This window comes from Mustela erminea, chromosome 5 (genome assembly GCF_009829155.1).
Source record: "Mustela erminea isolate mMusErm1 chromosome 5, mMusErm1.Pri, whole genome shotgun sequence".
NCBI classification, from domain to species: domain Eukaryota; kingdom Metazoa; phylum Chordata; class Mammalia; order Carnivora; family Mustelidae; genus Mustela; species Mustela erminea.
In genome coordinates, this window is record NC_045618.1 from 72,344,133 (window position 1) to 72,372,089 (window position 27,957).

A 27,957-nucleotide genomic window follows, 5' to 3' on the forward strand; every position below is an offset into this window, starting at 1 on the left:
CCTTCTTCTATTGCTACCATAGGCTGGGGACCATTCCATTTTATCAAGAGTGTGGAAATTCGGCTGTTTTAACTGAAATGAAACTAGTCATTTCTCATCAAGGCTTCTTGGCTGAATTAAAGCATTAATCTGGTGTTTATTCTAATATGCAGAGTTTACAAAGAGCACTGAGCACTTAATTGAAGGGCAAGGCTTCTAACAATGGATTTTGAGGAGCAAGACAGAGAGAACCGTTTTTTAAATTACCCAACTCCATCAGATTTGAGGATTTTCTTTTGTACAAGGAAATCAAGAATAAATTTTACCAATACACCCTGTAAGAACTATTTTTTCTGAGAACTTTGAGTAGCAATGTCCTTTTGATTAGCTGAATTTGCCACGAAGGTGGAAATGATGACATCAAAACAGCTCATGTAACAACCTTCTTAAAGACCTCATAGATTAGAGATGACTATAGATTTTCCCCAGCACGGATCAAAGGGACTGAATTGAACGTTTTAGCTTAATGATCCAACCCCTGTCACACCCATAGGGACTCGAATTCCGATTTTATAAGCAGGTGTGCACGTGTACTCAGACATACACAGAAAAGCTGCCGGGGAGGGAGGAAAAGATCAATTATCGACAAAGATAGGTTTGATCTTTTTGATTACTTGACTGTGCTGGTGGATGTTCCTGGCGGGGCCTCGAGATTTCTCATGAACTTCAGAATATTAGCTGTTAGTTCTCGCTTCCTTACTACAACTCTTCAAAGGCATTCTACCCACTTTCCAGGAGGAAAACGGGGCCAGCCTGGGGCTGGTGGGGTCCTGTCCAGGGTCCTGACGCTGCACCAGAGCTCCAGGCCAGTCGGCCTCCGCAGGCCCTTTCACCCACCCCACTCAAGAGGAAACAAAGCCCTCCTAGCTGAAAGCCTCAGGGCTGCCTCCTGACTCCTGTCAGTTAGCTAGAAGGGGAAACAACAAAACAAAGGAACCACTAATCCACGCTCCTAGGACTATATCCTCCAGCCCCAACCTCCTACTCGAGTCCCACCAGGGTCACCTTCTCTACTCTGACCCTGCTTTCCTCAAATAAAAACGTGCCAGCAAAAGTATAATTTGGATAGAAAGTCCAAACACGTATCTTGTTTAGAGAAGTCAGAGCTGGGGTGTAATGTGGGGGTTGGCAATTTTGTCTCATCACTGGGGTAATAACCAGACATTGTTGGAGACCAAGATATATTCCTCCTCCACACCCCTTTCGTACCAGAAAATAATTGTTGTTTTTTAAATCAGCAGTAGAGCGACGTAAAAACAAAGCCACAGCAAGCATCCCTTTCCTCTCCACAGCTCATTGAACCAAGGGCTTCGCTGGTGGCAGGCAGCAGCCCGCAGGGGGCGTGCGGAGCTATCGCGCCACACAGCCCATCAGGCTTCCCCATGGAGGGAATCTGGGAGGGCAGGATGCCAGCTCCCTGAAGGGCACTGAGGATCAAAGCATGAAGATGAAGTAAGATGCAGCCTGGGCTTTCAGTTATTTTGTTGCTAAAATTGGTATTTTTGGCACAGTCTGTCCCAAGTGCCAGTTGTCAAATAGCTATGGCAGGGCCTGGGTCTTTAGTGACCACTACAACCCTGGGGCCAGAGGGTTGCTCTGACTGACCCTAATCACCCTTTGGGCATTTCCAAGGGGCCTGTAGCTTGGGGCTGCACCCACTGGTGGGACCATCAGAATGGGGTTATTTGTCTCAGGTGGCCAGCCTGCTTGTGCTGACAATAGGGTCACCACACAATAACTACAAGACCTCCTCAAGACTCAGAAGCAGGTCTTCCTACCGTTGTCAAACAGTGGGCTCCAATCTTCACCATATGCACACTTCTTAACACTAGGCATTTCTTTCCTCCCTTCCCTGGGGTTTGAGCTCCTGGGGAGTGCAAGAAGGAACGATTATCCCCAAACCCTCAAGGGATCAGGCGCAGGTGCAAAGGTCCATGGGGAACTTTTTGGTGACTGGGGTGAGAAATTTTGGTTTCCTGCTGTGCTGCTGTGCCGACTCCCTGGGCACATGGCCACCATTCACCCTGAGGGGGTGGGGGTTCTTTTTGACTTCTCCTGACAACTGGCCACCCCCACCACAGCGTGTTGGGAGAAGGCCACACCAAGCCTTTTGGAGGCACCCCCTTCCCTCTGTTCTAACCCCCTCCCAGTCAGTCCCACTGGCTCAGGAGCTGTGAGGCTGGCTGCAGTTGGCCGCGCCCCACAGGCCCTTTGTTTGAACCAGAGCCGCTGGGAGCAGCTGCACCGTGTGAGAAGTGGGGCGAGAGGCAACCAGTCTGCTTGGTGCCTTCTCTTGGGCCCAGGAACCCTTCCAGTTTCTGAGTCCCAGTCCCAGTTTTCCTCCTGGCCCAGGAGTCTTTGAGATTTGGGAAAATGAGGTTCCCAATGCCCAACACTGCACTGCTACTTCTTGGCTAACTTGGCCCAGGGAATTGGGGGGGGGGTGCAGTTGAAATGTCACCCGCCGGGATAAATATTAACAAAAAGCAAATGGACTTGCGTGGAGGCCAGTTATCAATCAACCAGACCGCAAGGCCACTTATGGCAAACACAACCCAGGTTGGTCCCTGTGAGACTTTCTCATGGCCACCTCCTGGCCGAACATCCCTCCTCTACCCCCACTCTCTCCCAGGCTCCGGCTCTCCTCCAGGTCTTTCCGGGGCAAATTCTAGACGGGAAAGGGGCGAAGTCCCGGGTGTGGGAGACTGGGCAGTCTCCCCAGGGCTGTTTGGAGGTACCCTTCCTTCAGGTACCTCAGAGTCAGAGGGGCCCAGCACCCACCTCTGCCCAACCCTCTGGGCCTTGCCTTCTCCGTATGCGGTGCTCTGCCCTCTGGTGGGTGCGTGTTGCAGCCTCTTCAGATGCTGACAGCTCCCCTACTGGGGCCAAAGCCTTCTGAAATCTTTAATTGGAAACTAATCTCTTCAAGTCTTAATAGGCGCCCACGTCAGAGGCGGAGGAGCCCACCCACCCGTAGAGTGCGGCCCGCCCACCCCACCTCAGATGAGATGCGGCCCCCAGCCTAGCTGCACTGTACTTTAATGGGGCAGCAGCAAGATTGCATTGAGGGAACACGTATTGATTTTTTTAAAGGTAGTTAATTTGATGAGAATTTCCTCCCATCTCCCACCAAGCCGATGTAATTTTGTAAGGAGAAGGCGCCTCCCCAAACATGCTGCCAAGTGTGGAGGTTTTGACTCTCCGCAACAGACTTCATGGAATCTCGGGTACAGGGAAGGGCATGGAGAAGCCACTCTGCCAGTAAGCGAAGGAGCCACCGGGAGGGGTAAGGACAAGGTGGAGGGGTCTTTAGAGCAGCAGCAAGCCAAACTGCAAGGGACACCTCTGTGCGTGGAGGTTGGTGGTGGGAACCCCCCTCCTCCAAGCAACGTCCCACAGCCTTGGCGAAAGTGCCCTGCAATGCGTTTAAGTCTGCGATCGAGCCTCCTAGGATCATCTGGAGAGTCTGGAAATGGCCTGATTCCCTCCTTACCCCATCTCCGAAATGAAAATACTAAAGGGACAGCTCATGGTTTTTCAGTGATTTTAAAATAGGTTGTGGTTCCTGAAGTGTAATGGGATTGATTCCGGTTGGGCTTGCTCTGCAAGTGCCCCCAACCCAGCCTTTCCCACCCGTTTAATTAATTAAAGAGAAGAAAATTAAACACTAGAAGCTCCATCTGGGTCCTAGGATGCAACTCCACCTGGGGGTAGGTGCCAAGTTTTGTGCTGCCAGAGTCTCCGATTTTCCTTTTATTATTATTTTCTTTTTTCCAAAGAAAAAGGCCGAGTGCCTCAGGCAAGCATGACTAGTCTTAGGCGGCTGGGTGCCAGACTTGTCACCCCTTCCATAGCCTCCTGGCTAGGGTGAGCACTGGCTGGCATGCCCACGCCTCCCACAGGAGGGTCACAGTGCTAGTGCTCCCACTTCAACAGCACCAAGGTGCCCACTCGTGTAGGTCAGACTGCAAGGCCGAGTTTCCAGGTTTGGGGGTCATCTCTGAACAGAACCTGTCAGTCTGATTTTCCAGGGAGCGACAGGGGCACTGGGGAGAGGCGGTCATTGAAGTCTCCAGCAAGCACCTTCGGGGTGCGGGGGGTGGGTCATGCTTCCCTGGGGGGATCGCTTTTCATTTCCAATCCTTTCCTCCATTTCTCCACACCCCACTGACAGGCCTATGTGAGCACTGCCTGGGTACAAGATTCTGAAGCTGGGCGTGAGGCTGACATGGGCTTGTAAAAAGCCGCTAGTTTGGGGCCGGCAGAGGCTGAGCAGTCAGGGAGAAGGGTATCCCTTTCTTCGGCCCCTTCCTGAACCTGAGCTGCCCTCTGGTCTCCGTCAGCTTACGGGGGTGGGAGGCGATATGGTGGATGCACACAGGGCAGGGAATGGATTTGTGGGAGCCCCAGAGGACACCTTGTCAATCTCTCCCTTGCCTTCCTGTCCTCCTATCTCCACCTCGCCTAACTTCAGGCACAAGCTGCAATAGCCTGCTGGGGATTTTGCTTGGAACCAGTGAGCACAGGGCTGGGCTGGAAAACCCTGGCCGGGCAGAGGTTCATGAACTCGACCCGCGGGAGGGAGGCCACCAGTGCCCAGACCCAAAGAGTGCTTTGGGCTTGGTTCCAGATCCAGCGGCAGGCTCCCTGGCACGCTGGCACCTGCCTCCCTCTAGCTTCTCATTGGCCCGCATGAAGTGGGGGAGGGGGTTTCGGCCTTTCGCTTTGATTTTAGACTGTGAAACGGCTCAGTGCCCCCGGCTCTGATCGGATTGACTGTCTCTCATTCTCCAGGGACGAATTAATGGAGAACGATCAGTTAATTAACAAACCCTCATTCCGGCTTTTACCTTTCTCTTGGCCAGGACTCAGGCCAGGGCACCAGGCTGAGACTGGGGCGGGGGGTGGGGGGGAGTAGCACCGACCCAGGAGTCAATCAAGTCGGCAGGGTCTCATCAAACCGTGTCCGCCCTCAGCTGCCCTTGGCTCTACCTCCCCGTGTGTCCTTTGCCCTCAGGGGTCGCGGAATCAGCTTGAAATATCTGGTGTGATTCAGACTGGGCTAAGCTGTCCCCTAGACCAGCTTCCCGGAGCCGTCCACGCACCTTGGCTTAGAGAGGCTAAGAAGGATAGGCGCTGTCCGTGCCGAGCCACGGAGACCTTCCAGCTTAACTCCCGGGTTTTGGGGCCGGAAGACCTCTGCTCCAAGACTTGGGGGTCATGTTCACACTCCCACCCCCATACATGGAGATACATTCAAAACATAATGCAGAGAAATAAAACGAAATATGAAGTCGTAAATGAGTCGGCAGCAAAAGCGGTCCTTGGGCTCAGCTGCAAGCTCCCTTGCTGCCCCTCCGCCCTCACCCTTACCTCGGCACCATCTGCCTTCCTCTCTTTTCCACAGCCGGTTACCAGGGCAGATTGCTTGCTAACTCTCAAACAGCTTCGCCGCCAAACACACACCTTCCCGGGGGCTTCAGAACCTTCTGCCGGAACTCTCAGAGAGGTTCCCCATCCCTCCCATTACTGCCTCGCGCCAAAAAAGTGTGTGTGTGTGTGGGGGGGGGGGGTGTCACCGCACCAAGTTCAGCCAAACATAGGCGTGCAGCTCCAGCACGCTCCAAACCAACTCCCGGGAATGTGCCGGGGGTAAGAGCGGGCAGTATCTGCGCACAGTTCCATGCAAGAATCGCCTCCCTCTTCCCAAACCGGGAGTGCCCAACTGAGAAGCGATGCACAGACCGTGTCCGGCCAGGTGCGGGGGTTTCTCTTAGTCTCTGGTGGCAACCGCTTCCAACACAGTCTCCGAGCACAAATGCGTCCCCGCATTCGCTCAGGCAGTACCGGCGAGCTCCCGGAGCCTACCACAGCCCAATGTACAGAGTCTTGGAAGAGACGGTCTGCTCCCAGGAGCCGTCGCTAGGTCTACCAGGCCCAGGGAAATAGCCACCTCCCCTTGGGGAAAGGAGGATGGGATGATGCGTGCCCAGCTCTCTCTTTTTCCTTCTCTCTTTCAGTCTCTTTAGCCTCCCCAACCCCTTATCTCCCCACGCGCCCAGCTCACCTGCTAAGCGGAGTGCAGACATCCGCTGGAACTCCGGCTCTTGCAGCCACTTCCACATCCTCCGGAAGGTCTCCCGGCCGGACTTGAGTTTGCTCCAGGGTTTGGGGTTGCGCAGCAGGTCCGAGAGGGTCCCTTGGGAGCGGCAGAGCACCCTTTGCGCGAAGATGGCCTGTGGGATGCTGTAGCGCTTGAGCTCGGTGGTGATACGCTGCGCCACCTCTTTGGTATTGATCTCTTCCATCTGCCCTGAATTACTTCCATTGCTGACCTGTGCGCCGGTCACCGAAGGGTTGGGCTCCCGGGCTGTGCCCAGGAGCTGCCCGTGGCCTTGGGCGTTCAGGTGGGCGTGGGGATGGTGCGGAGGAAGGCCGTTGATGGGCACCATGCCGGCCGAGGTGGGCGTGAGGTGCTGCTCGCCGTGGCGGCCGAGCATGGCCGGATGATGGGCTTCAAAGCCGTTCGGGGTGAGCATCTTGTCAGTGGGCATGGCGGCGCCCGGGTGGGCATAGTGAGGGAGCCCTTGCTGGGAGTTGTGGATGCCGCCGAGACCGGAGCTGGAGAGGGGCGAGAGGCTCTGGCCCATGCCGGCCACGTCCTTGTGGTAGGGGGTATACAGGTTATTCATGGAGGCCAGCCCGCGCTCGTCCCGCATGAGCGTGAAGCTACCGCTCACATTGCCCGCCAGGCGCTGGTGGTGGTGCGGGTGGTGGTGGTGATGGTGGTGGTGGTGATGGTGAGGGAACTTGTCCGAGACGGTGGAGATGGGCGGCAGCGGCTGCAGAGGGGTTAAGGTGGTGTAGGTGGTGGGCATGCTCATACCTGGGGGAGTCTCGCAGGCCATGGTCATGGTCGGGTGCAGGGGGCCGGCCAGGCTGTGCTCGGGGGCCCGGTGGTGGTGGTGGTAATCGCCGCCGCCGCCACCGCCGTCCAGCAAGGACGCCATGCCCATGGAACGCGGGTGCGCGGGGGGCAGGTGGCTGCCACGGTGCGCCACGGAGCTTCGCGCGTGGGGACTGCCGCCCAGGAGGTCGGCAGGAGCGGGCACCGGCTCATGGCTCACCCCGTGCAGCTCGCCGATCGCCTCCATGGTCAGCTGCGCGTTCATCGTGATCCGGGCGAGCGGGCGACGGACACAACATCGATGAGGCCGGGCAGAGGCGGCGAAGGGCGCACGCAGTCCGGTCTTCACATCGGCTGCCGGCGACTGTTGCCTGCCTTCCTTCCTTCCTCTCTCTGTGGGGTTCTGTCTCCCTCTCTGTGTGTCTCGCCTTCCCTCTTGCCCCCACCTTCCCCTCTGCGTCCTCGGCTTTTTTTTAAATATTAATTTCCAAAAAGGATCCGTGCCGTTGGGCGAGCGCGGAGCCCCCAGCCCGCCCGCCCCTGGGCCCCTCTCGCCCCTCTCCTTCTTAGAATTCTGAGGCCCCCGGCTCCCCTGACGCAGTCCGCGCGTCTTCCGCGGCTGCTGCTTGCCCGCGCCGCTGGCCAGCTCCAGCCATGGCTCGTTTACTGTTGCAGACTCTGTGGCCGCGGTTCCGCCGCCGCCGCCGCCGCCGCCGATGCCGCCGCTGCCGCCGCCGCCGCCGCCGCCGCGGCCCGCCCTCACTCCCGCCGGGCTCAGCGCGCAAGCGCGCGGCTCGGCCCCGCCTCCTCCGCCCCCGCGCGCGCGGCCCGTGACGTCCCTGTACAAATGATGAAGGGGGGTGCCGCGCCTTAACAGCGGCGCCGGGTGGCTCTGGAGCGGCGCGCACGTGCGAAGGCCTGGCGTGGAGCGCGACCTGGGGCAGCCAACGCAGCCCAAGGAGACTTGGCGCCCCTCTCGGCTCTAAGCCTCGGGTCGGCTCTCACCCAGTAGCACTTGTCGGGCTCCCGTCCCGGGTGGTGCGCCAAGACTGGAAAGTCCTCACCTTTCTCTCCAGCTGCTACCTCTTGGTGTAGATTGCCCTCAGAGCCTCAGCCTGTGTCGTTACTCCTTCCACTTTGACCCACCGAGCTGTATTTCCCAGAGGGCTTCTGGGAGCCCGCCTTCTCCCCATCCTCAGGTGCTTGGCAGTTTTGGAGGGAGGAGAAGTAAATATCTTAAATGCCTTGGTCAGCTTGGTGACTGTTGACCCTCTGCCCACCCTTCCTCTTCCTCGGGCCAGAGAAGGGAACACTCAAGCCAAGAATTCTGGCCCTGGCCATACCTCGTTGTCCCCCGCCGCCTGGGTCCTTCTTCATCTCAGCTGATAATAAGACGGGGTGCTGCTCCGCGAATGACTCTGTGTGTGTGTGTGTGTGTGTGTGTGTGTGTGTGTGTGTGTTGGGGGATGGGGAGTGCCCTGGTGGGTTCCCACTTCAATTTCTGGGTGCTGGTGGGGTTGCCGAGTCTTGGGCTCTTCCTGCGGTTCCTCTGCGGCCCTCCTGGTAAAGCACCTGGAGGCCGCTGCTTGCGGGAAGGACTGACGCCGGCAGAGTGGAACAGGCGCGCCGGTCTCCGCTTGGCCCTTAGGGACGCCCTCTTCCCGGCGTCCCCGCGAGAAGCCTCCAGATTTGAAAATCAATTCAGCTTCGGGCATAATTGTCCGCTTCCTACAATCACGCTCCAATCTGGAATCGAACCCGGTCCTTGGGCTCGGCGGGGACGCGTGGGGAGGCCCCCAGTGTGGGACGTACACCCGGCTACCACATGCCGAGGCTTTCTTTCATTTACAAAAGAAAGGGGGAAAAAATCCGTAACAAAAGGCAGAGCCTTGTCTGCTTAGGTGCTTTCATCCCTCAGAGAAAGGACAGATGTGCCCATTGTCCAGCCCTTGGCAGTTACGACCGGGTCAGCGCAGAGCCTCAGCCCGGGGCGAGCTGTGGTCACAATGGGGGACAGCCTCTCAGAGCCTGGGTATCTAGATCAGATGTGGAACAAAGTGTGTGCGGCCTTTGCTGGGCCAAACTTAAGACTGTATGTTCCTTTCCTGGGGCACTTACTGAATCAGAGGCCACCAACAGTGTCTCTGCTAAAAATGTTCTTAGATCCTAGGAAAGGCCGGAGCTGGGGTGGTGGGAGTAGTGGTGACTGTGTACCGTAGGCAGACACTTGGGCCAACCAATCCTTGGGGGAAATTTCCCACCAGCTAAAGCATGAGCAGGCTCATCTCTTTATCCAGTTCCCTGGCACAATCAGGGCAACATCATGATCCAAGTAGGTCAAGGCCAGTGGGTACAGTCCAACCTGACTTCCTTGAAAGCGGTGGCCATGTGCTGGGCTTGGCTAATCTGGCTGGCTTCATCACCAGAGGCACTCCTATCTTGTCCAAATAACGCCCACAGAGGCCCAGGAAATGGGAATCCATCTCTGTAGACTTGGTGTCTACCTGCACAGTGAACATTTAGGAATTTAAGGCCCCCAGAGAAGAAAAATTGTGTGTGTGTGTGTGTGTGTGTGTGTGTAACACAATGACACAAAGGAGCTCAGAAAACAAAATTACTCTATTTGAACTTATATCTACATCCAACTATTCATACACATAGACACAAAAGCATAGAACATATTTTATGCCTAGTGGATTACAGTATATTGGTGGGAAGCTGCATCCTTGGTTCCTTCTTATTTTTTGGTTCTCTTTTCTTGTTAACACAGAGCATGTAGCTCTCATATAAGACCGAACAGTGGGTTTCAGTAGCAGACTACCTTGAGCTAAACTGTCGCGTCTCCCCCACACGCCCCCCTTTTAATCACATCTGAAAGGATTGATTTGCCCTTATGACAACTCTCTTCCCAAAAGACAGTTTGTTAAAAGAAAGAAGTAAATACCACTAAGTGCAGAAATTGTTCATGGTTTTCTCTTTGTGTAAGTTATTAGGGACTTGATTCTGGAAACCTCCTTCATGTATGGTTCCCAGCAGGGCCCCTGGAGCCTACCTAAAGACGGCTGAGTTCAGGTGAGTTCAACACTGCCCCCACAAGCCCCATGAAAAGAGGGTCTGGTTCAGTGTTGGTCACTAAAGGAGAAGCCAAAGGAAAGATCTATGTTAAGTTAATATGTGTGCAGGACTTGCTTTGGTTTGTAAATCTCCCTAATCTTTCTTGGCTTTTCATGCCTTTCATTACCATTGTTTACCTGTAGTTGACTAAATTGCAGTGATTTTTAAGTAAATATTGTATTCTTATTTGACCTTTTGGAAAATTTTCCCTTTACTAAGGCTGTGCCTTGAGTGGGGAGGATGCTCTTAGGCCTAGTTAAAGGTGAATGTACTTGTGTGTATGTGTGGGAAGGAGAGTAGGTGGATTGCCAACTGCTGGAGGTGTGGGATAGCTTTTCATCATTTTGTCCCTCCCTTCCTTTCCTCTTTCCAGTGCCAGCACAATGCCTGGTATCCAGTAGGTGCATTATGAGGAATTAGAGAATTAGAGCCCAAGGAGGAGTCCTTTAAAACTACTTGGTTGGTCAGTGTCTGCAATTACAGGATGCTGTTCAATTTTTTAAAAAAGCCAAGATGTCTGAGGGGAGGGCTTACTCTCAGCTGGTTAGATTTTGAGTAGCTGCAGGAAAATTAAAGAAAGAAAAATAGGGTCAATCACCACCACAAAATTACATTTGTGTATATATTTAAGAAAAAAGGAAATATGACTATGGACTGGATGCTTGTTACTGGCAATATTTTTAATGTGGAAACAAGGATTTCAGACAGCTTATTTTGTAAATGTCAGGTGGTGGTGCCTGGGCAGGTATAATCCTTCCTCTACTGAGTAGACCAGAGCTTGCCAAGTAACTCCACCATATTTAGAATAGAGACTGAGAATAAGGCCATTTTTTCCCAAATGCTAGCCACACAAGTTTCTCTCAGTATCTTCAGTCAGTTTCAGAGTTCCTGCCTTAGTTTTTTTGGTAATAGAGGTGTAATATACCCCCCAGTCCCAGTTTTCAGGACTATTCCAAAGAAATGAGCCATGAAATGTTTACTTCCCATTTGTTGACCGCACAAACAGCAAACCTGGTGTCAGGGCAGAGTCCCCCATCCAGGGCTCTAAAGGGAGACTGACTCCTCGGCCAGAGTCTCAGAATGGAACTCACCAGAATTTCTGATGCCTGTAGCATGTCTAGAACTAACCTCCTGGTGAGGAACCATTTCTTTGGTGTCTGGCAATGGTAGGGAACTTGATAACTGTGAGATAAAGGATTTGATCCTGGGTGCTTCCTGCCAGCTTCTCCTGTCCTTCTTCACACCTCTGCAAAAATTTTATTCAGAAAATTGTTGTTAGCTTAGAATAGAACACCCATAAAATTCAAAGTGCCGTGGTGATTCACTATTGAAAAAAATTTTTTTTTTTTTAATTAGTCAATGGCTTCTTCCTACTCTCTGGGGGCCGAGGAAGTGGTAACCAATTATTCTAGCTCTGTTTGGTAATCTCTTTGGTAATCTCTGATCTTCTATTTAGCGTGTAGTTTTTATTCATCTATTAGGTTAAACTTTTATGGCTTTTGCCCTTGACATAAGTATGTATGCGTATGAAAAATATATACATATATATAACTCTGTACTTTTGCGCTCTCTTTGTTTCATTTCTTACCCACCCTCTCTAAATCCCAAAGAGATGATGGCTGGTGAAGGGCTCTCTGGGTTTCTTACCCAACCCCTCCTGACTCTGGGTTCTAGAGGATTCTTGAAGATTGCCTTCTGGGAGATGTAAGAGGCAGCAGTCTCGGGATGTTAGACCATTCCTTGAGCGTCTCTGATTACTTCTTCTCCTGGGCCATTTTATAAACTAGAGGTGGCTTCTTTCAGGCTTAAATCCATTTCACATTGGTGAGGGTTTTTTAAGGCCTCAGGCTCAGAGCCCTGAAGAGATGGTGTGTTCTGAGGATATTGTCCAAAGCTTCCGGGAGGTGCTCCAGCCAGAGGACCCAGCGTTGGACGCAGTCAGCTCTGTTCTGGGAGAGTTGGCCTTCTCTCACTAACCCTTCAGTGGATTTTCTCTCCTGATCTTATCTCTATACGGTTGAAGTATATTACAAAGGAGACCTATAATGGCTGTGGAGGAGCGATGAATTTTTTCAGTTCTGGGGCGATGGTTGAGGCTTCTCTTCGGTCTCTCACCCGTCTGGGGCTCCGTTCTGGATTAGCCACACCAGGGTAGAAGGTACAAGGGCCAGTGGCTAGGGAGGACGGGAGCAAGGGAGAAGGATCCCTTACGGTGCAGATAGATCAAAGCAGCCCGAAGTGAGCAAAACTCGGAGCAAAGGGAGGCAGGCAGAGGGCAAAGTCGGTTCACCACGGCCTCGGGGCGCTCCATCCTCCAGCCCTGAAGAACAGAAAAGGCCAAAGTTGCGGGTCTCGGCCCAGCCGCACATCTGAGGCAGGAGAGGCTTGGACCAGCTACCCCTACCCCGTGTAGATTGCGGGTTCTGCGGTCGGGCATACAGCCTGCTTGGCGGGCTTTTCCGCAGCCTCACAGGATAACCTCCACCAGGGCCCGAGAACAGCTGCACTTGGGAAGGAAAACTCTTTAAACAAATCATTTTGGTGTCTAATCAATTAGTGTTTGCGCAGTCAAGTACCATAGATTTAACAGAATAATCGTTACTGCCCTTGTCTTTATTTGACCCGCAGACACCGAGAAGATTTAAAAATGAAACGCCGGTATTCTGGGCTCCCCACCCCTTGCCTGTGCTTCTCTCCACTGTCTGCTGGGCCCCCGAGGAGTCCTTTGTTTTCTCTAGTCTCCTCTTTTCCTCCCTTTCTGCGTCTCTCTTTTCCCCTTTATACTTTCCACATTCTTTTCTTGCCCATCTGGCCCTGTCGGCCTTGCTGGTCTCGGCTTCCTGATCCCATCACTCCGTGACTGGCATGGGAACCCATCTTCAGAGTATGGGACCTCTTGTGCTGTGGGCGAGCGCGTCTGCCTTTGGCCCGAGTGCCATCCAGGCACAGAATTATGAAGTCTCAGGTGCCTGGAAATATTTCCCTTGGAACTTTGCCCTTTAATCCTGAAGCTCACTTTCTCGTCCCCCTTTGATCCTCCCTGCCCTTTAGCTTCACTGGAGTTCCACAAAGACCTTCACCTGTGCGTCGGGGCCTGCGTGCCTCTCAAGATCTTGCCACATCAATGTGGTGAACCAGGGCCTGGGAGAGGCATTGAGAAGGAAAGCTGAGAACACAGCCTTGGGTCCCAACCTACCAAAGCCGGGCGAGGAGGCAGGTCCTTCGAGGGGTGGCATCCCAAGGGATTGTGTGTGTGTGTGTGTGTGTGTGTGTATGCGTCCTTTCTCTGAGGTGTGCTTCTCTGAGCCTGTGGGCACTCAAGGTCCAGGGGTCCGTGTTGGGAAGGTCTGTAGGTGCTTGTCAGTAGCTGCTCCTGTGTCTCCCTCTCCACCTCATGTGTCTTTCTTCAGGCCTAATCTGTGTGTGCCTGCATGTATTTGTGCAGGCACCTCCCTCCCACCCCCCACCACCCAGCCTGCCAGACCTCAGGCTGCCCGGCGCTGGGATGTGGGAACCCATAGCCCTGGGTCAAGACCTGAGAGTGTTGTACCCATGGGTACCAGGCCGAGACACCTGGAGGTGGGGCTAAGAGGCTGTGGGGAAGATATGAGGGGGAGGTGAGGAATTTTGGGGGACCCGGGTGGCCAAGAATACCTCCACCTCTCATCTTCTCTAATCATCATTTAACCCAGCAGAGAGGTCAAGCCTGACACATCTGGGTAGCGGGTTTGTTAAATACAAAGCTGTAATTCTAAAAGGGAGAGAAGAGTGGGCTGGATGTAAAGCTGCCTCCTTTTCCCCACACTGCCAGCCCCTGGTGGCTCCGGCTGCCCCAACCTAAGCCTCAGTGTCTTGAGGTCCCTACAACTGCCTCTCAAGTCTCTGGCACTCACCTGGGGAAGAAATTTTGCTCTCAACAATAGATGATTATAATGTACTTGACTAATGCCTGTATTTTTCTGTTTAACATACATTAATCCAAGAAACAAAAAAAAAATCAATATTGCTAACAATATTGCAAACAAATCCTAGTCTCTCTCACACAAAAACTGTATCCAATTTTCAGTCATTTCTACCCATTTGTATTTTGTAGATTCTCCTCACATTTTGTAGTTCCTGGCTAACCTGCAACCCAGTCCTGTATTTTAATAATCTTTCCCTAGAAATCCTGATATTATTATTGTTATTATTATCATTTTACATTGCGGGAGAACCAGGAACATTCCAAATCCCAGCCTCCTCCCTTCCATAGGCTCTTTGAGGACTCTGAGTTTACTTAAAACTCTGTCCCTATCGGCACCAGCAGATGCCCAAAGTCGCTGCTCAGTACTTTGGATTTTGTTGTTTACCTTCCCTAACAAATCCCCTATATGGCAACTCCCAACTCCTTGGAGAACTAGAGTCCATACATGACTCTCCAGGCCAATATGCCCCCACCCTTGACACTCGCAGCTAATCAGAGCCAGCGGTTTTTGTTGGGAGATTTTTTAAATGATTCTTACAGTGCTTATTATTATTATTTTTTAAGGGTGTTTTCTACCTGGAAGGAACAAACCGGAGGGACTAGCTAATGAAGGAACTTAGGTTTGCAAAACACTGTAAATAATTTAGTATTGTATTTCAAGGAAAAAAAATAGCTTTCTTAAATCATCCCCATAATATAAATTGCAGACTTACAGTATGGTCCTGGTAAGTCTAAATTTTTAAAGGAGCAATATTCAAAGAGACATAGATGTCTGTATTAATTATTTATTCGCCAGTGCCTTCCTTCGTTTCTAACTTATTATTAATTAGGCGCCTCTAGTCTTTCGCAGAGCGCTCCACCGAGCCGGTTGCAGCTTTAAATATGAATTAAAAGCAAATCCAAGCTACTGTAATGCGAAAATTATTCCGTGTCTTGCATGGCAGAGATGAATAGCTGCGTGGATCAATACCGTGAAACTCGGCTCGGAACGACAGGGTTATTGATAGCGTATATTAATGATGTTAATGATGGAAAAAGGAAAACAACGGCCCACACGACTTAGAAACTTTTTAGCCGCTGAAACCCCGCAATAAAAATGGGAAGGGGGCAGGAATCGGGCTTAAGTGTAATAAGAAAATTATTTATGAAACCGGATAAATGACTTCAGAGTCTTGATGCATTTGAACCTAACGCTCTGGCTCCTGGCGGCCCCGGCTCCAGCTGGGGAGACCGCGAAAACCCCAAGCCTCGGGGAGGTGAGGGTGGGGGGCGCTCCGCTGGCCTCTGTAGCCTCCGGTTTGCTGCCCACCTTCCCCCATCCCCGCCGGGAGAGCCCTCTGGGGCTCTGGTTGCGGGCGCTTTTGGAAGTTAGTGGAATGGAGCAGGAGCTAGGCTGATGTCTGCTTTCCCAGAGGGGACAGTGAAGCTTTCGTTGGAGCCCGGCAGCCCAGACTTTGGCCGATTTCTTCACTGGTCTTCTTGGCACCCACTGCCAGAGAGGAGTCAGAGAGGAGGCTTGAGGGGGCTCAGAAGTCTGATTCCGCATTGTCGCCTCCAGTACAACCGGCTAAGTGTCTCCGGATCCCCAAAATGCGAACAGGGGCTCTTGTTTGAGAGGGAAGTAGGTTGGATAAAGAGAAACTGCTTAAACAGGGAAAGAAAACTGGGAATGACGCCCATTCTCCTCCTCCGTGCCTCAGCAGGCTCTTTACCAGGCACCGGGTGTAACTGGGCCTTGGCATTCAGCGCCCGGCAAGCGCGGGATCCTGGAGGCTCGGTTTCATAAGCGTTGGGAGAGGAGCTAGCGCTCTGGTTTGGGCTCATCCACGAGTATTCGGCCTAGGCGCCGCCCCCCTCCTCCCTGCTGGTCCCAAATATCGACCCACTTTCCCTTTCTCCCCAGCCGAGGGCCAGGAACCCGGGAGCGAAAGGTTAAATACTGACCCGGGAGGACGGCGGGAAAGGTCAAAGCCCGAGGGTCACTCGCAGGCCCGAGGTTCCACCCCCTGTGGGGGGCATAGGGCCGCCAGGTTCCCTCCCACTGGCTGGGTCTGAGGCCCTTGAAGCGGAGGCGGAGGAGGGGCGGGGTGGGGATTGGGGAGGAAAGGACGACCCCTCCCAGCAGATTATACGGGCCTCCTTATAGCAGAAGATGCTAGGGTAGTGGGTGGGTCGCCCCTCACATCGCGGTCCTGAGTTTAGTCTTTTGGGTTCGAGTAGGAAGTTGGGGGGCTTTTAATCTATGCTTGAGACTGTAATTTGTTCTCCATTTCAGGAGGGGGTAGGAGCCACCTGGAGCTGACTATATGTTCCAGGTCAATTATAGTTTCCCTTTGAAGGATGGGGTAATTTTTTTTCTTTGTTCTTTTAAATTTTGTTTTTCCTCCTTTTTTCTTCCTTCCTGCCCTTCACCATCTTTTCTACTTCTCCCATTTCCTTTATTTCTTTTCCCTTTTCCTTCTTCTATTCTTTTCTCTCCACCTTTTTAAAAATTGTCTCCTCCCTTCCTTTTCTTTTTTCTTCCCTCTCCACTTCTTATTATTTTCTTCTCTGCAGCTTTCTCCCCTCATTTCCTTCCTTCTCCTTCTTCTATAGTTAGGCGGAGGCCTGGCTCACCTCTCTGTGCCTTAAGACTTTCCCAAAAAGGTGCCGACTGCATTCTGCTCTGACATCAAATAATCTTGTTTTTGAAAAAGGAAAAAGGCAAGTGAGCTCAGGATGCGGAGGGAACACTCTCTAGGCCCTTTAGGTGTAACTGGCATGCCCTGACACTTTCAGCTGAGACTTTGCAGTGGTCCAAAGCTCAGGTGGCATTCCTTTCCCAGACTTGGAACTTTGCAAATAGGGAGAGTATGTTCCCCTTGCCAATGCTCCTCACAGTGCCATCTGGGCCCCTGACAGTAGTAAGAATCTTGGGTTGTTGTTTTTACTTTTATTTATTTGACTTTTTTTTTTTTTTTGAAAAAACAAAAAACAACAACCACCACTAACAAAGTGAATCTCTGAGGCCAAAACTCGGGAAAGCACAGCTGAGAACCTTAAATCTATCCCAGGGCTCTAGGGGCAGCCCAGTTGAAACCATTATCTAGATAATTAGACAAAAACCAAACTTCCTGCCATCCTGGAAGAGATGCTTCTCAGCTATCCAGCTTTAAAGTCCACAATCAACTGCATGTTTCAGATAATCGCCAGGAGGGCTGCGTAGACTTAGCGTTATACCCACACAATCTACCAGCAAGCAAGCAGCCATTCCTTGGAAAGGAAACACAACAGACACCGCACAAAATCACTTGATTCTGGAAAAAAAATCAATAACGAAATTAGGTTTATTGTCTGCTTATATGATTAAAAATGACAAAGTGTTGCCTTTTATTTTCATAAAAAGACAGAGGGCTGAACAAAATAATTTACTATGGAGTTCTGCGCATTTCATTTGCCTGGCAAAACCTGAAAGAGGCCGAAAGGGCAGCTGTGACACTCAGTGACGGTGCCAGAGACCCCCCTGCTCAGGGATGAGTTCGTCATCGGAGAAGATATGTGCAGCTGTATGTGCAAGGATAGTATATTTCCTAATCGCCAGTTTGCAGCAATGCCCTGGGCTTCCTCAGTTCTCAGTTCCACTTCAATCCAAAGAAATGCTGGGCCAAGTGTCCCATGCCCCTAACTTCTTTAACTCAAATCCAGGTCCCAGGTCTTGTTTTCTTAAATAACTCTAAGGATGACACTGCTTTCACTCAGTCACAGCCTCCCAGATCACCATCCAGCCACCCTGGATCTTCCATCCCAGTAAGCGCAGCCTCGGGTCCTGTGTGCGTGTATAGGTTGGAGAGTGTGTGTGCCTGACCCTCTCCTTGGCCAGAATCAGGCTCCCTTCCGCTGAAGGCTTGTGGGTTTCCAGAGTCTGGGCTGCAATCAGGAAAATGGGGTTTTGGAAACCTCTGTGGGCTGGATTCTCCAAATGTGGCCGGCGGTGCGGTGTGCGCATAGGAGGAACACGATTCTGTTGGGCGTGCTTTGGTTATACCAACGCGGGGGCGGGGGGGTTATTTAGCTACGTTAGAAACAAAAAGAAAATGCAAAAAAAAAAAAAATCCACTATGTGAATCTCGGCTTAAACTTCCCTCCCCCAGCCCCTCATCCCCGGTAGCCGAGTTAGAATCTACCCTCCTCTCTCAGCTGCTGCTCTTGGGTCAGAGACCAGCGTGCCCAGAGCACGCTCCCACTCGTTCACTGCCTTGTTCTAGAACAAAGTGGCTCCCAACTGCGCTAGGGTTCATGGAGCGCCGCCTGCGAGAGAGTGCGAATAGCTTCACGCGCACTTAGCACCATTAGGAAAATACCAAGCCTTCCCTTAGAGTTCCATGCGCCTTCGGATTTGGAGCTGGCGCTGTTTCATCGGCTGCACAGACCGCGGATGCGTTTGTTAAAGTCTTTAATTGGCTCTCCTTTGTTCTGGAACCGAGAGGACTTATCTCCTAGAGGTTGCGGAAATGAAACACAACCCAACCATCTCTTCTACGAAGTCCTCGGGTACTTGGCTTCTCCAAGGTCTTCTGGCCTCTTCTTGGGGTCGAGGGCTTAAGGTGAAGCGGGTGTGGATTGCGTGTTCCTTGGAAATCTGACAGTCCCGGCTGGGCGCTGTCACCGGGCTAGAAGTCGAGCCCCACCCGCTCAGCCTTCTCCCGGTGTCCGGCTCGATGTCGCTTTCTGCTCCTGCCCCGCCCGGCCAGCGCACCCTTAAGTAGGGCACCCTTCCCGGAGACGTCCGAAGGGAAGAGGCGAGGGCGCGTGGGTCCTGACCGGGCGGGGTCTGATGAGCAGCCTTACGGAGGAGGAAAGCGTACCGAGGGTTGGGGCGTCGGGTGGCCTCTGCTGTGTGGTAGCTCCAGCTCCTTCCTGTGTCAAGGCAGAATCAGCCACCAACAAACTCGACTTCTCCTTTCCCTTCCCCGTCCTTCTCTCCAACCTCTTTTCGCGACTGGGCTCCCTCTCCAGCATTGAGAGCCCCAGAGCTGCGGGTTTGAGGGTCAAAGGTCAGACCTTCAGTAGGCTCCAGCTTCCACTTGTACCGCTGCTGGCTTGAGAGCAGGATATGCCTTCTCTTTACATTCTCCTCTAGACGCCCATTGCCAAGAGTAAAAGAGAACAGAGGCTGATCTCGGAGCTCCCACCTCCCTGACTTGGCCTTCTCTGATGAGGTGGGGTCTTGGTGTGTGTGTGTGGTGGGGGTCAGTTTAATTTAGGAAATAATATCCAGACCATAAAGTCACTCATCCAGATATTTTTATGAGGCTTCTTTTTTTTGGGGGGGGACGGGGAGGTTTAATGATTTCTGTAGGTGTCCAAATTGGGCTGATTTTGAGAACAGGATCAACCAGAGGAGCATGCTTCCACTGCATCATTTCCATCACCCCAACCTTGGTCAGAGATGGAAGGAAGTTGCCAGAAGGGATCCAGGAGAGGCAAACGAATGCCTAGCTCTCCAAGTCGGCAGATCAGTTCCAAAGGGGCCGACCTTTTGCATGAATGGGGGCAAGGTCGGCAGAGTAAAAAGCAGATTTCTATGCATGTTCACGTGGCCCAATGTAATGAACACATCTCCATCAATTCCTGGAGGCAAAGGGCTCAATTTACTTCGGTTTTAGCAGAGGAACGTCCTCAGCCTTAGCTCTGACTGACTATAAAGCGGCGGAGTAGTTAGAATTCTCTCCAATGAAAGCGATGGTCAATAGAATTCTCGGTATCAAATGAGCAATAATTTGCTGTGGCTACATGCTGGATAATGAAAGATGTTAGCAGGATCAATAAAAAATGAAAACACTTTTACTTACATCTTGAGTTACTGTTTTAAGAGAGGGAGAGGGATGCAACAAACCCAAAGCTAGGTTCAGAGCCTCCTCACACTCCCCTCAGACACACAAAGCTCCATCACCACCAGAGAGGTTTCCTGTAGCCAAGGCCTTTAAGTTCCTCCCTCTGTGCTCACTGAAGATTAGGTTATTTATATCAAATTAACTCCTTAGAAACATGTAATTTATTAACTATCAGGGCATTAAAATTTTCACTTTTTTTCTACAGACAGAAATAAATTTTAAATTGTTTTCCACCAGAACTAAAGGTCGCCTAATTGGTTATAGTTTGCTGAAAAACTAGGAAACATCCCCAAACTGACCTGTCCCTTGAAATGTCTCAAAATAAACCTGCACTTGACCAAGATACCCAGGAGGACCTGTGTTCTTTGGTGGTGCACACACAGGCAAAGGCATAGATTTAATTCTTTTTGATTTGTTACCTATGGTCATTAAATCTGGACACTTCAGACCCCAAACTCGCTCTTTCCAGACTAGTTAATTCCCTCATCTTCTTTCATAATCATTTCATCTGTTCAATTTGTTTTCAATTTGCACTGGGTTTATTTGTATCTTCCAGTCTGCTTTTTTTCACCATTCAATTCCAAACACTCCCCCTACCTATCTGGTCTTTAAGAAACCTATTGTGAAACGATCAGGAAAGCATTCTATATATTTTTTAAGAAACAAAGACTTTAAAAATGAGAAAAATATCCCTAGTGCTCTGCGTAAAATAAGTACAACGAAAAAGCTCATAGACAGAGGGCTTCCAGCAGCAGAACCAATATAAGCAGAGAACATTGGCAAATGTGTGTTTGGCTGCTTCTGTGGGTTTAAGAAGCCTACATTTTCTCATCACTTAAAAATAGAGAGAGAGAGACGGAGAGACAGAGAGAAAGAAAGCGAAAGAAAGAAAAGACACAAATTTAGCTGCCGTTTTTTGCTCTCTGACCAGAGGAGCTGGTTCTGCCACGGAGATAATGGTCAGTGCTGCAAGAACAGTGGCCTGTGATCATCTTTAGCAGGTTTGGACTGGTTTTGGAGGGACAACCGAGCAACCTGGGAGATCCAGAAAGCGGGAAGCAGTCTAGGGAAGTGTAGACAAGTTCCATTCGGGGGATTTGCCCCCGGTATGTGAATTCCACTGGCCGCAGTTCCATAACGCGCACCAGTGCAGGTGCGGTTCTGCAGCGGTTCGCTGCTTCGCAGGAGAACCGCGCACAAGCCGCAGACACGCGCTCGCGTACCGGCCACCCAGCTGGGCACGCCGGGATATTTACACCCTGCTTGGGAGGCCTCCTCCCAGCCCTCATTTGCTACTTTAAACTCGCCAGGAGGACCCGTTAGCGGCAGTGGCTGGGATGGCAGGCGGGAGGGGGGCGCCCCCGCTTGGCTCCCGGGCCGTGACGCGGCTTCTGCCCTCCGCCCTCGGCTCCCACCCTGTTTGTGTGGCTACAAGCTCAGCAGCGGACCGGCACGGCCCGGCCCCTGGAGCCCCAGCTCCGGCCTACCCAGCCCCCTCCCCCCGCACGCGCCTGTGAGACTGGCTTACCCCGGTGGGCGAGTCGCGGCGCATTAGCGGATTTCATGGCAAGTTGCTTCTGTGACAAGCGATCAGGTTCGTGTTGGAGGATTTGCCCCCTAGGAGGGAGGGAAGCGAGAGTCAATCTGCATAATTTCAAATGTGAAAGAAACCGGGAAACTGGGAAGCCTAATTTCAGGCCCCCTGATTCCCCCCTCCGCAAGAACTATAAGCCGCCCCACCCCGCTCCCGCGTCAGTGAACACCAAGAAAAAAATAATCCGCACATGTCGCAGGTGATACCTTTTATTGTGCTCATTTTAAAGACGGGGACGTGTTGGCCCCCTCCATGAAGCCTTTCTTGACAGCCTGGCCCGGGGCAGGTGGGTCAGCCAGGCTGCTCCTGGGCCCGCGGATTCCTGCAGGGTCGCGAGGTGAGGGGTGCCAGAAAGAAAGACCTCGGGCTCGGTGCCAAGCGGCCCCCTTTGGCGCGCAGGGTCTGAGTCAGACGCACAAACCCAAATTCCCTCCAGCGCCTTCGGCTCCATCTTTAAATCCAGGCAAAGATCAATTCTCCCTCTCCCTCGCACACACACATTTGCAGCCATAAATAAACAGCTCCCAGCTAAATCAGGAACCGGAGAAGAGGAAGAAAAAGGAAGAACAGATAAGGATAAGAACCAGAGCACGGGTCTCGCTTCTCCCAGCAGCCGGATGGCTCTTTTTGGTCAGGCCAGCCTCGCATTTGGGGTTGCAACTTGCATTTGAATAGCTGCCTGGGCTTGTTATGGACCCGGGAAAGCTCTGAAAGGGAATCACTATGCAAATTGTCCCAGTTACAATCGAAAGGTTCGATCTTCAGGAGCTGCCTGACGGAAGTTGATGTCAGCTATCTGTGCATTAGGGTTGCATTACCGCCTTCGCTGGCCTCCTCACCACCCCCTCTCGCGCCTGCCGGGGAGGCCTTTTTTTTTTTTTTTTTTGCTTATGTGTATATTTCCCCTCAGTAATTAAAAGAAAAGAAAAGAAAGAAAGAAAGAAAAAAAAAAAAAAAGGAAAGGGCTGAGGGTGGCGGCGTAGCTGGCTCCGGGCTCGGAGGCCCACGGGTGGAGGGGAGGAGGTGTGGCCGCTCTGGCGGGTAGGAGAAGGGGGGAAGGTCATTCTTTTGCAGCAGGTGTTGTTGGTGCGTCTGAAATCAAACATTTAGAAACCTTTTTTTTAGCGCTTTGCAGGACTAGGTGGCTGCGAGGGGTGGGGGCGGAGATGTCTGCCTCCGCCCGTCTGCTTGATCCTACAATGCCGGCTGCAGATCAATACCCGCTCACTGTAATCCTAGTAATTGTAGGACTCGCAGCTTTTATTTAAAAAAAAAAAAAAGACACTACGGCGCGGGCAGGCTGCTGAGGCAGCGCAGCTAGACGTGGTGCCTCCGGGCGCCTTTTTGGGTGCCCGTCTTTTACCCTGGAGCCCTGAAAGCTCCCGCAGTGGGGTCGTTTTGAGATTCCAGGGCGCAGGTATTAGCTTGGGAGGCTGGGGGCCAGCAGACACAGCGAGGCTCGGGTGGTTTCCTGCTAGGAACGGTGCTAGCGCGAAGGTGCTCCTGGCTGCTCAGGGCAGGCAGGTTGCGGCAGGGCTGGCTGCGCGGGATCTGGCCGTTTCCTCCTCTCCTTGCGGGCCCTGGAGGGCGGGTCAGGCCTAGAGATGAGCGTCCTGCGTTTGGACACTGGTTTGTTGGCCTTAGGCCTCACAGGCTCCAGACCTTGACGCTCGGGGCCCCTAGGATGTTGGAACCTGGGCCTTCCCGCATAGAAAACGGTGTTGTCCCCGTGGTCGCTTCCCAGGGCCCTAAGCTGGACCAGCCTTCCGTCTGCGGGCGGGAGCGCCCTGCTGTAGGCCTAGCGTGGGCGTTCGGCCTGCAAGGCTGGCTGAGCCTCGGGCGATTTACCCCCTGCCCCGCGCGGGCCTTTGAGGCCTTGGTTTCCTCCCGGAGCGCGGCCTGTCCCACCTATCCCGCCGTGCCCGTGGGCAGGGTTTGTGTTCCGCATGGCGCCTGCTGCCTCTGCCGCCCGCCCCTTGCTGGCAGAGTCGGGGCAGGACCGCTGGGGCCTGGGGCCGCAGCCCCCGCGCGGCTGGCAGCACGCAGCTTCTGGCGACCTCGAAGATGACCATCTGTCATTCAATTAAGGTTTCAGGGCAGCTGATGGGGGAGTCAGGGTCAGCGACCCCAGGACAAAACGGCCTGCTGCCTTGCATAGGAGAAGTTCAAATGTTAAATGCAGAACATTGTGCCCTCTCTCAGCCCTGGCCCCCGCCCGGCCGCAGGTCCGGCCGGTGGACAGCAGCGGGGTGAAGGGCAGCGGTCATTAGCACTTAGATTTCAGCTCTGGGCCGGGCTCCTTCTGTTGGGTCATTTTGACCAGAGAACCTTTAACCCTTTCACGCCAGCTCTCCCTCTAGGGAAGGCCAGCTTGTCTGAAGGAGGAAAGAAAAGAGAGGGATCAGATGCACCCATATAAAGAGCGGTCAAACTGTATTTCTGGTCGCTTCTCTATGGGAAAAGAAAACCTACAAGATAGAAGGGAAAACAGATTCTTACAGCCAAGACAAACTAAAACATCTTTATAAAGATTTATTTTAAAATTTTTAGTTTTGGGTAAAAAATACATTCTTTAAGTGTGATCATGAAACCGCTGGTCTGGTGTGGGGAGAACATGTTTGTAAAAACTCCAGACTTTTCTCCCATAATAATGTTTATCCAAACGTGTGAATGGTGATGAGCTTTACACAAGGACAGACAACTCCATTTAAAGTGTTGGTGATGAAAAATCTCCAATCCAGTTAGTCTCATCTACAGTTGAAAATAGGCTGGACAATTGGCCTTTCCCTTTTGGGACTTTCCCATAATAAGATGTGGCAAAAAAAATTTTTTTTTAAAGCTAATGGAATTCAGAAAATACATTCATTAAGCATTCACAGGCTGTGGGCATTTGGGTGTTAATATTATTGGCTTCCTGACACTAGACAGAAGGAAAAGCAGCCACATACTTAACCATTCTCAGTGGAAGATCCAACTATTCCTCTCAATTATTAACCATGAAGCCTGAAAACAACTCTATTAGCAAGATATCATTTCAAAGCTTGGAAAACTAGGTCCTTCAGAAAGCTTGTTAGTAATGGAGGAAGGATCCAGGGCTTCTGGCTTCCAGCCCCAGTTCTCAATGTTAAACCCCAGCCCCTACTTTTTGGAAGTTACTATCAAGAAATCAATTAATCAATCAGACATTCAGCACTGAAGCACCTTAGCAAATTTTTCATTGGATAACAATGAATAATGCATGGCGCTCCAGCATATTGACTGTGGTAAATGGTCTTTAAGGTAAGGTGCTGCAACAAGTAACTTTAAATAAAATCAAAATAAAAAGTTTACCACAATCATAATAAATTGTTCAGTCATCTTCCTATTGACTCACAAAGCATCTTTCTTCAGGGGCATTTGGAGTTATTTTTTTCCCCTTACAAACAGACCAGAACAAATTGATGAATTGAGCTTTCACTATGCTAATTTAGACATTATAAATATTTAATTAACATCCCTAATAGCCAGTCATAGTGGGCCCCCGCTCTGCTTTACACTGTTCTTAATCTAAAGTAAATGCTTTTCCCATTAATAGCTTGATGCCATATTAGCAGCTTCCTCGGTAAAATGGCCCCATTTAGTTCAAAAGGAGGGAGTACTGAGTAGTCTGCATTAGATGGAGGTTTATTCCTGTTTGTAAAGGAACCTGGGAATAGTCTCTATAGATCCCACCTTTCTCAGTTGTTGCTTAAGTGAGATGATCCTAAGAATATGTACAACGTCTCAATTTTATTTTTCTAGACAATATAATTTTTTGCGATTGTACTATAATAAAAACTTATTTTAGTAAGACTTACATTATAAGGTGGATCACAGACAATGGATGACAAATTTCAAACAATAGAATATACTACTCTTTTCTACAGAGTAGTGCAGTGAAAAGAATTCTGAACCAGGAGTCAAATGATCTAAGTTCAAATCCTGTGATAGTTACTAGCAGTGGGACTCTTGGATTTAACCCTTCTGAGTCTCAGTTTTCTCTTTTAATGTGGATGTAATTAATGTCTATGACACAGGATTACTTTAAAGATTAAATGGAAGAATGTGAAATTTTGTGGCTTATAGTAGATAGTTGACATTGGTTAATTCATAAATGATTTCCAAATATTCATTAACCTTTCTGTCCCTTTTATTTATTCTTGTCTTCTTTAAAATACCTTGTTATCATAATGTAACACAATATTTGCAAATGTTTGTCTCATCAGTTATTGGATCTAGTTTCTACAATGTGAAGTGGAGAGAAGCAGGAGGCGGAAACCCTGTCCAGCAGGCAGTGTAAAACAGATACCAGAATTCGGACTTTTAAAAGCTCTGAGTCATAAACTCTGATCACTGAAATGTCCTTACACAACAGTCCATGTGTGTTTAGAAAGACTCCAGAAGCAGCCTTGCATATCCCAAGGGGGCAGGAATCAAGCCAGACTAGAGAGTTCACGAAATTAGAAACTCTCTGGACTAATCTAACTCTGGGGTCTGATTCTGCAGATGCTGAACACTGAGGGTAAACAGCTGAAGAAAGGAAGAGAATCTTCAGACAATTTAAACTTGAAATGTTAGAAAGATAAGCCATCTTATTCTGATAATATTTCTCAAAGAGTCTGAGGAGAAAATGGAATTGGCTTGTTAAATGTTGCTGGTGGCAGAGACAATAGAAACCCTGAACTGTTATTTGCTAGCACAAAATAAATACTACCTATTGTAATATAGACATTTATTATTATTATTATTATTATTATTATTATTATTATAGGTATTTATTTTGATAAAGTAAATATCCTAGTAAAATCACATCATTTTGGCTTTTTGTACAAACCAAATTTTCCTTTTTATTTTTGGTTAGGCTTAGAAAGATCAATCTAAAAGGACACAGGCTGGCTGAAGATGACTCCCTAAGTACCAGGGTAGTACAAAGTATAACCCAGACAACATAGCAGTCTGACATTAGCTAACTCACTCTTTCCCCTTTGTGCTTCTTTTCCACTCCCTTGCTCTCTGGGTCTTCCTTTCTCATTTTTTCTTTCCACTGTGTGAAGCTCCATAAAATAGAAAGGGAAATGTTTCTGCATGTCTACCCCCACTTCCCCAACATTTTATTATTATTTTTTGAAGATTTTATTTATTTATTTGAGAGAGTGAAAGAGAGAGAGTTGGGGTGGGGGAGCAGAGAGAGAGAGAGCCAGAAGCAGAGTCCCATTGAGCAAAGAGCCTGCCACAGGCTCAATGCCAGAATCCTGAGATCATGACCTGAGCCCAAGGCAGATGCCTAACTACTGAGCCACCCAGACCCTCCTCCCCATTTAACAATTTTATTTTATTTTATTTTGAGGTACCCATGGGAAATGTTTTTGACCAGTGGTTCCCAGAGGTGTGTCCAAGAGTGTTAGTTCTTGAGGACATCATTCCTTCTAGGGGAGTGCTTGGTATGGGCTTAGAGTACTCTCATTATCCACTTCTTAGGTCTCCTGAGTCATGGCACTGGGCCTGCTGGAAGAAAGCTACAATGAATTGTGTGTGAAACTCTTAGAAATAGGGTAGAAAGTGACTGGCAGTTTCAAAAATGTAGTGTTTGCTCAGCCATCCACTGCCCACTGTGTGCCAGGCACCTTGCTGGGAACAGGAGTCAAGAGGAAACAAAGTGGTTGTTGTGATATCTAGATGCTATTTTAGAGATCTGAAGAAAGCAGTGAGAGTAGAGAGGATGGGTAGTTGCTTGGGGCAGGGAGTTTTGTCACTGAAGGCTTTACCCAAGGAGGCAAACTCTCAAACTCAAGAGGAGATGGAGTTGAGCAGGTGAAGATGAGGATGTAGGGGACACAGAGGCAAAGAGAAATAATTTGTGCTAAGGTTGCACAGTCCAAATGCTCAGCCTGGTAGGCATAATGGTACACAGCTCAAGAAGAAAGACAGTAGGGGCCTGTGAGGGGCCCTGTTGCCAAGTAGGTCTTGGATTTTATAATTTACTCAACAGGGAACCAAATGAAATTTTTATGCAGGCAAATGAGATGATCCGATTTATTGCTTAGGAAAATAACTGGTGGCAGAAAGAGGAGACTGGGGACAGGAAGGCCAATATAAAAATGACAAAAACAGGGGCACCTGGGTGGCTCAGTGGGTGAAATCCTCTGCTTTCAGCTCAGGTCATGATCCCAGGGTCCTGGGATTAAGCCCTATATGGGCTCTCTGCTCAGCAGGGAGCCTGCTTTCTCCTCTCTCTGCCCTCCTCTCTGCCTACTTGTGATCTCTGTCTGTCAAATAAATAAGTAAAAAAATCTTTAAAGAAAATGACAAAAACAGCAAACCAAGACAAAATTAATACTCATATAAAGTGTGTATAAAGCCTGAATTCATTAAATAATTTCCCAAATTTCCATTTCTTTTAACACAGAGAAATCATAGTATCAAATTTATCTGAGGAGTGTAAATGTAA

At 50.5% G+C, this 27,957-nt stretch overlaps 1 protein-coding gene and 1 long non-coding RNA gene across 7 annotated transcripts in view; both read right to left on the reverse strand.

The window, feature by feature from the left end:
* ONECUT1 (one cut homeobox 1) overlaps positions 1-7,685 on the reverse strand; it is a 44,008-nt gene extending 36,323 nt beyond the window's left edge. For 5 of the 6 annotated variants that reach the window (XM_032343771.1, XM_032343773.1, XM_032343776.1 and 2 more), the window contains exon 1: positions 6,107-7,685. In XM_032343771.1, coding sequence (XP_032199662.1) covers positions 6,107-7,211 — 1,105 coding nt within the window. In that variant the 5' untranslated portion in view covers positions 7,212-7,685. Of the gene's footprint in view, positions 1-2,433; positions 3,319-6,106 lie in introns of those variants that run through there. The other variant, XM_032343774.1, reaches the window with a different exon arrangement.
* Positions 7,686-11,045: 3,360 nt separating this feature from the next.
* Positions 11,046-22,198, reverse strand: LOC116591090. The gene is made up of 3 exons (XR_004285838.1): positions 21,698-22,198; positions 21,426-21,514; positions 11,046-11,306 (listed from the first exon to the last, which is right to left on the reverse strand). It is a non-coding gene; the product is annotated as an uncharacterized LOC116591090 (long non-coding RNA).
* Between the last annotated feature and the right edge of the window lie 5,759 nt (positions 22,199-27,957).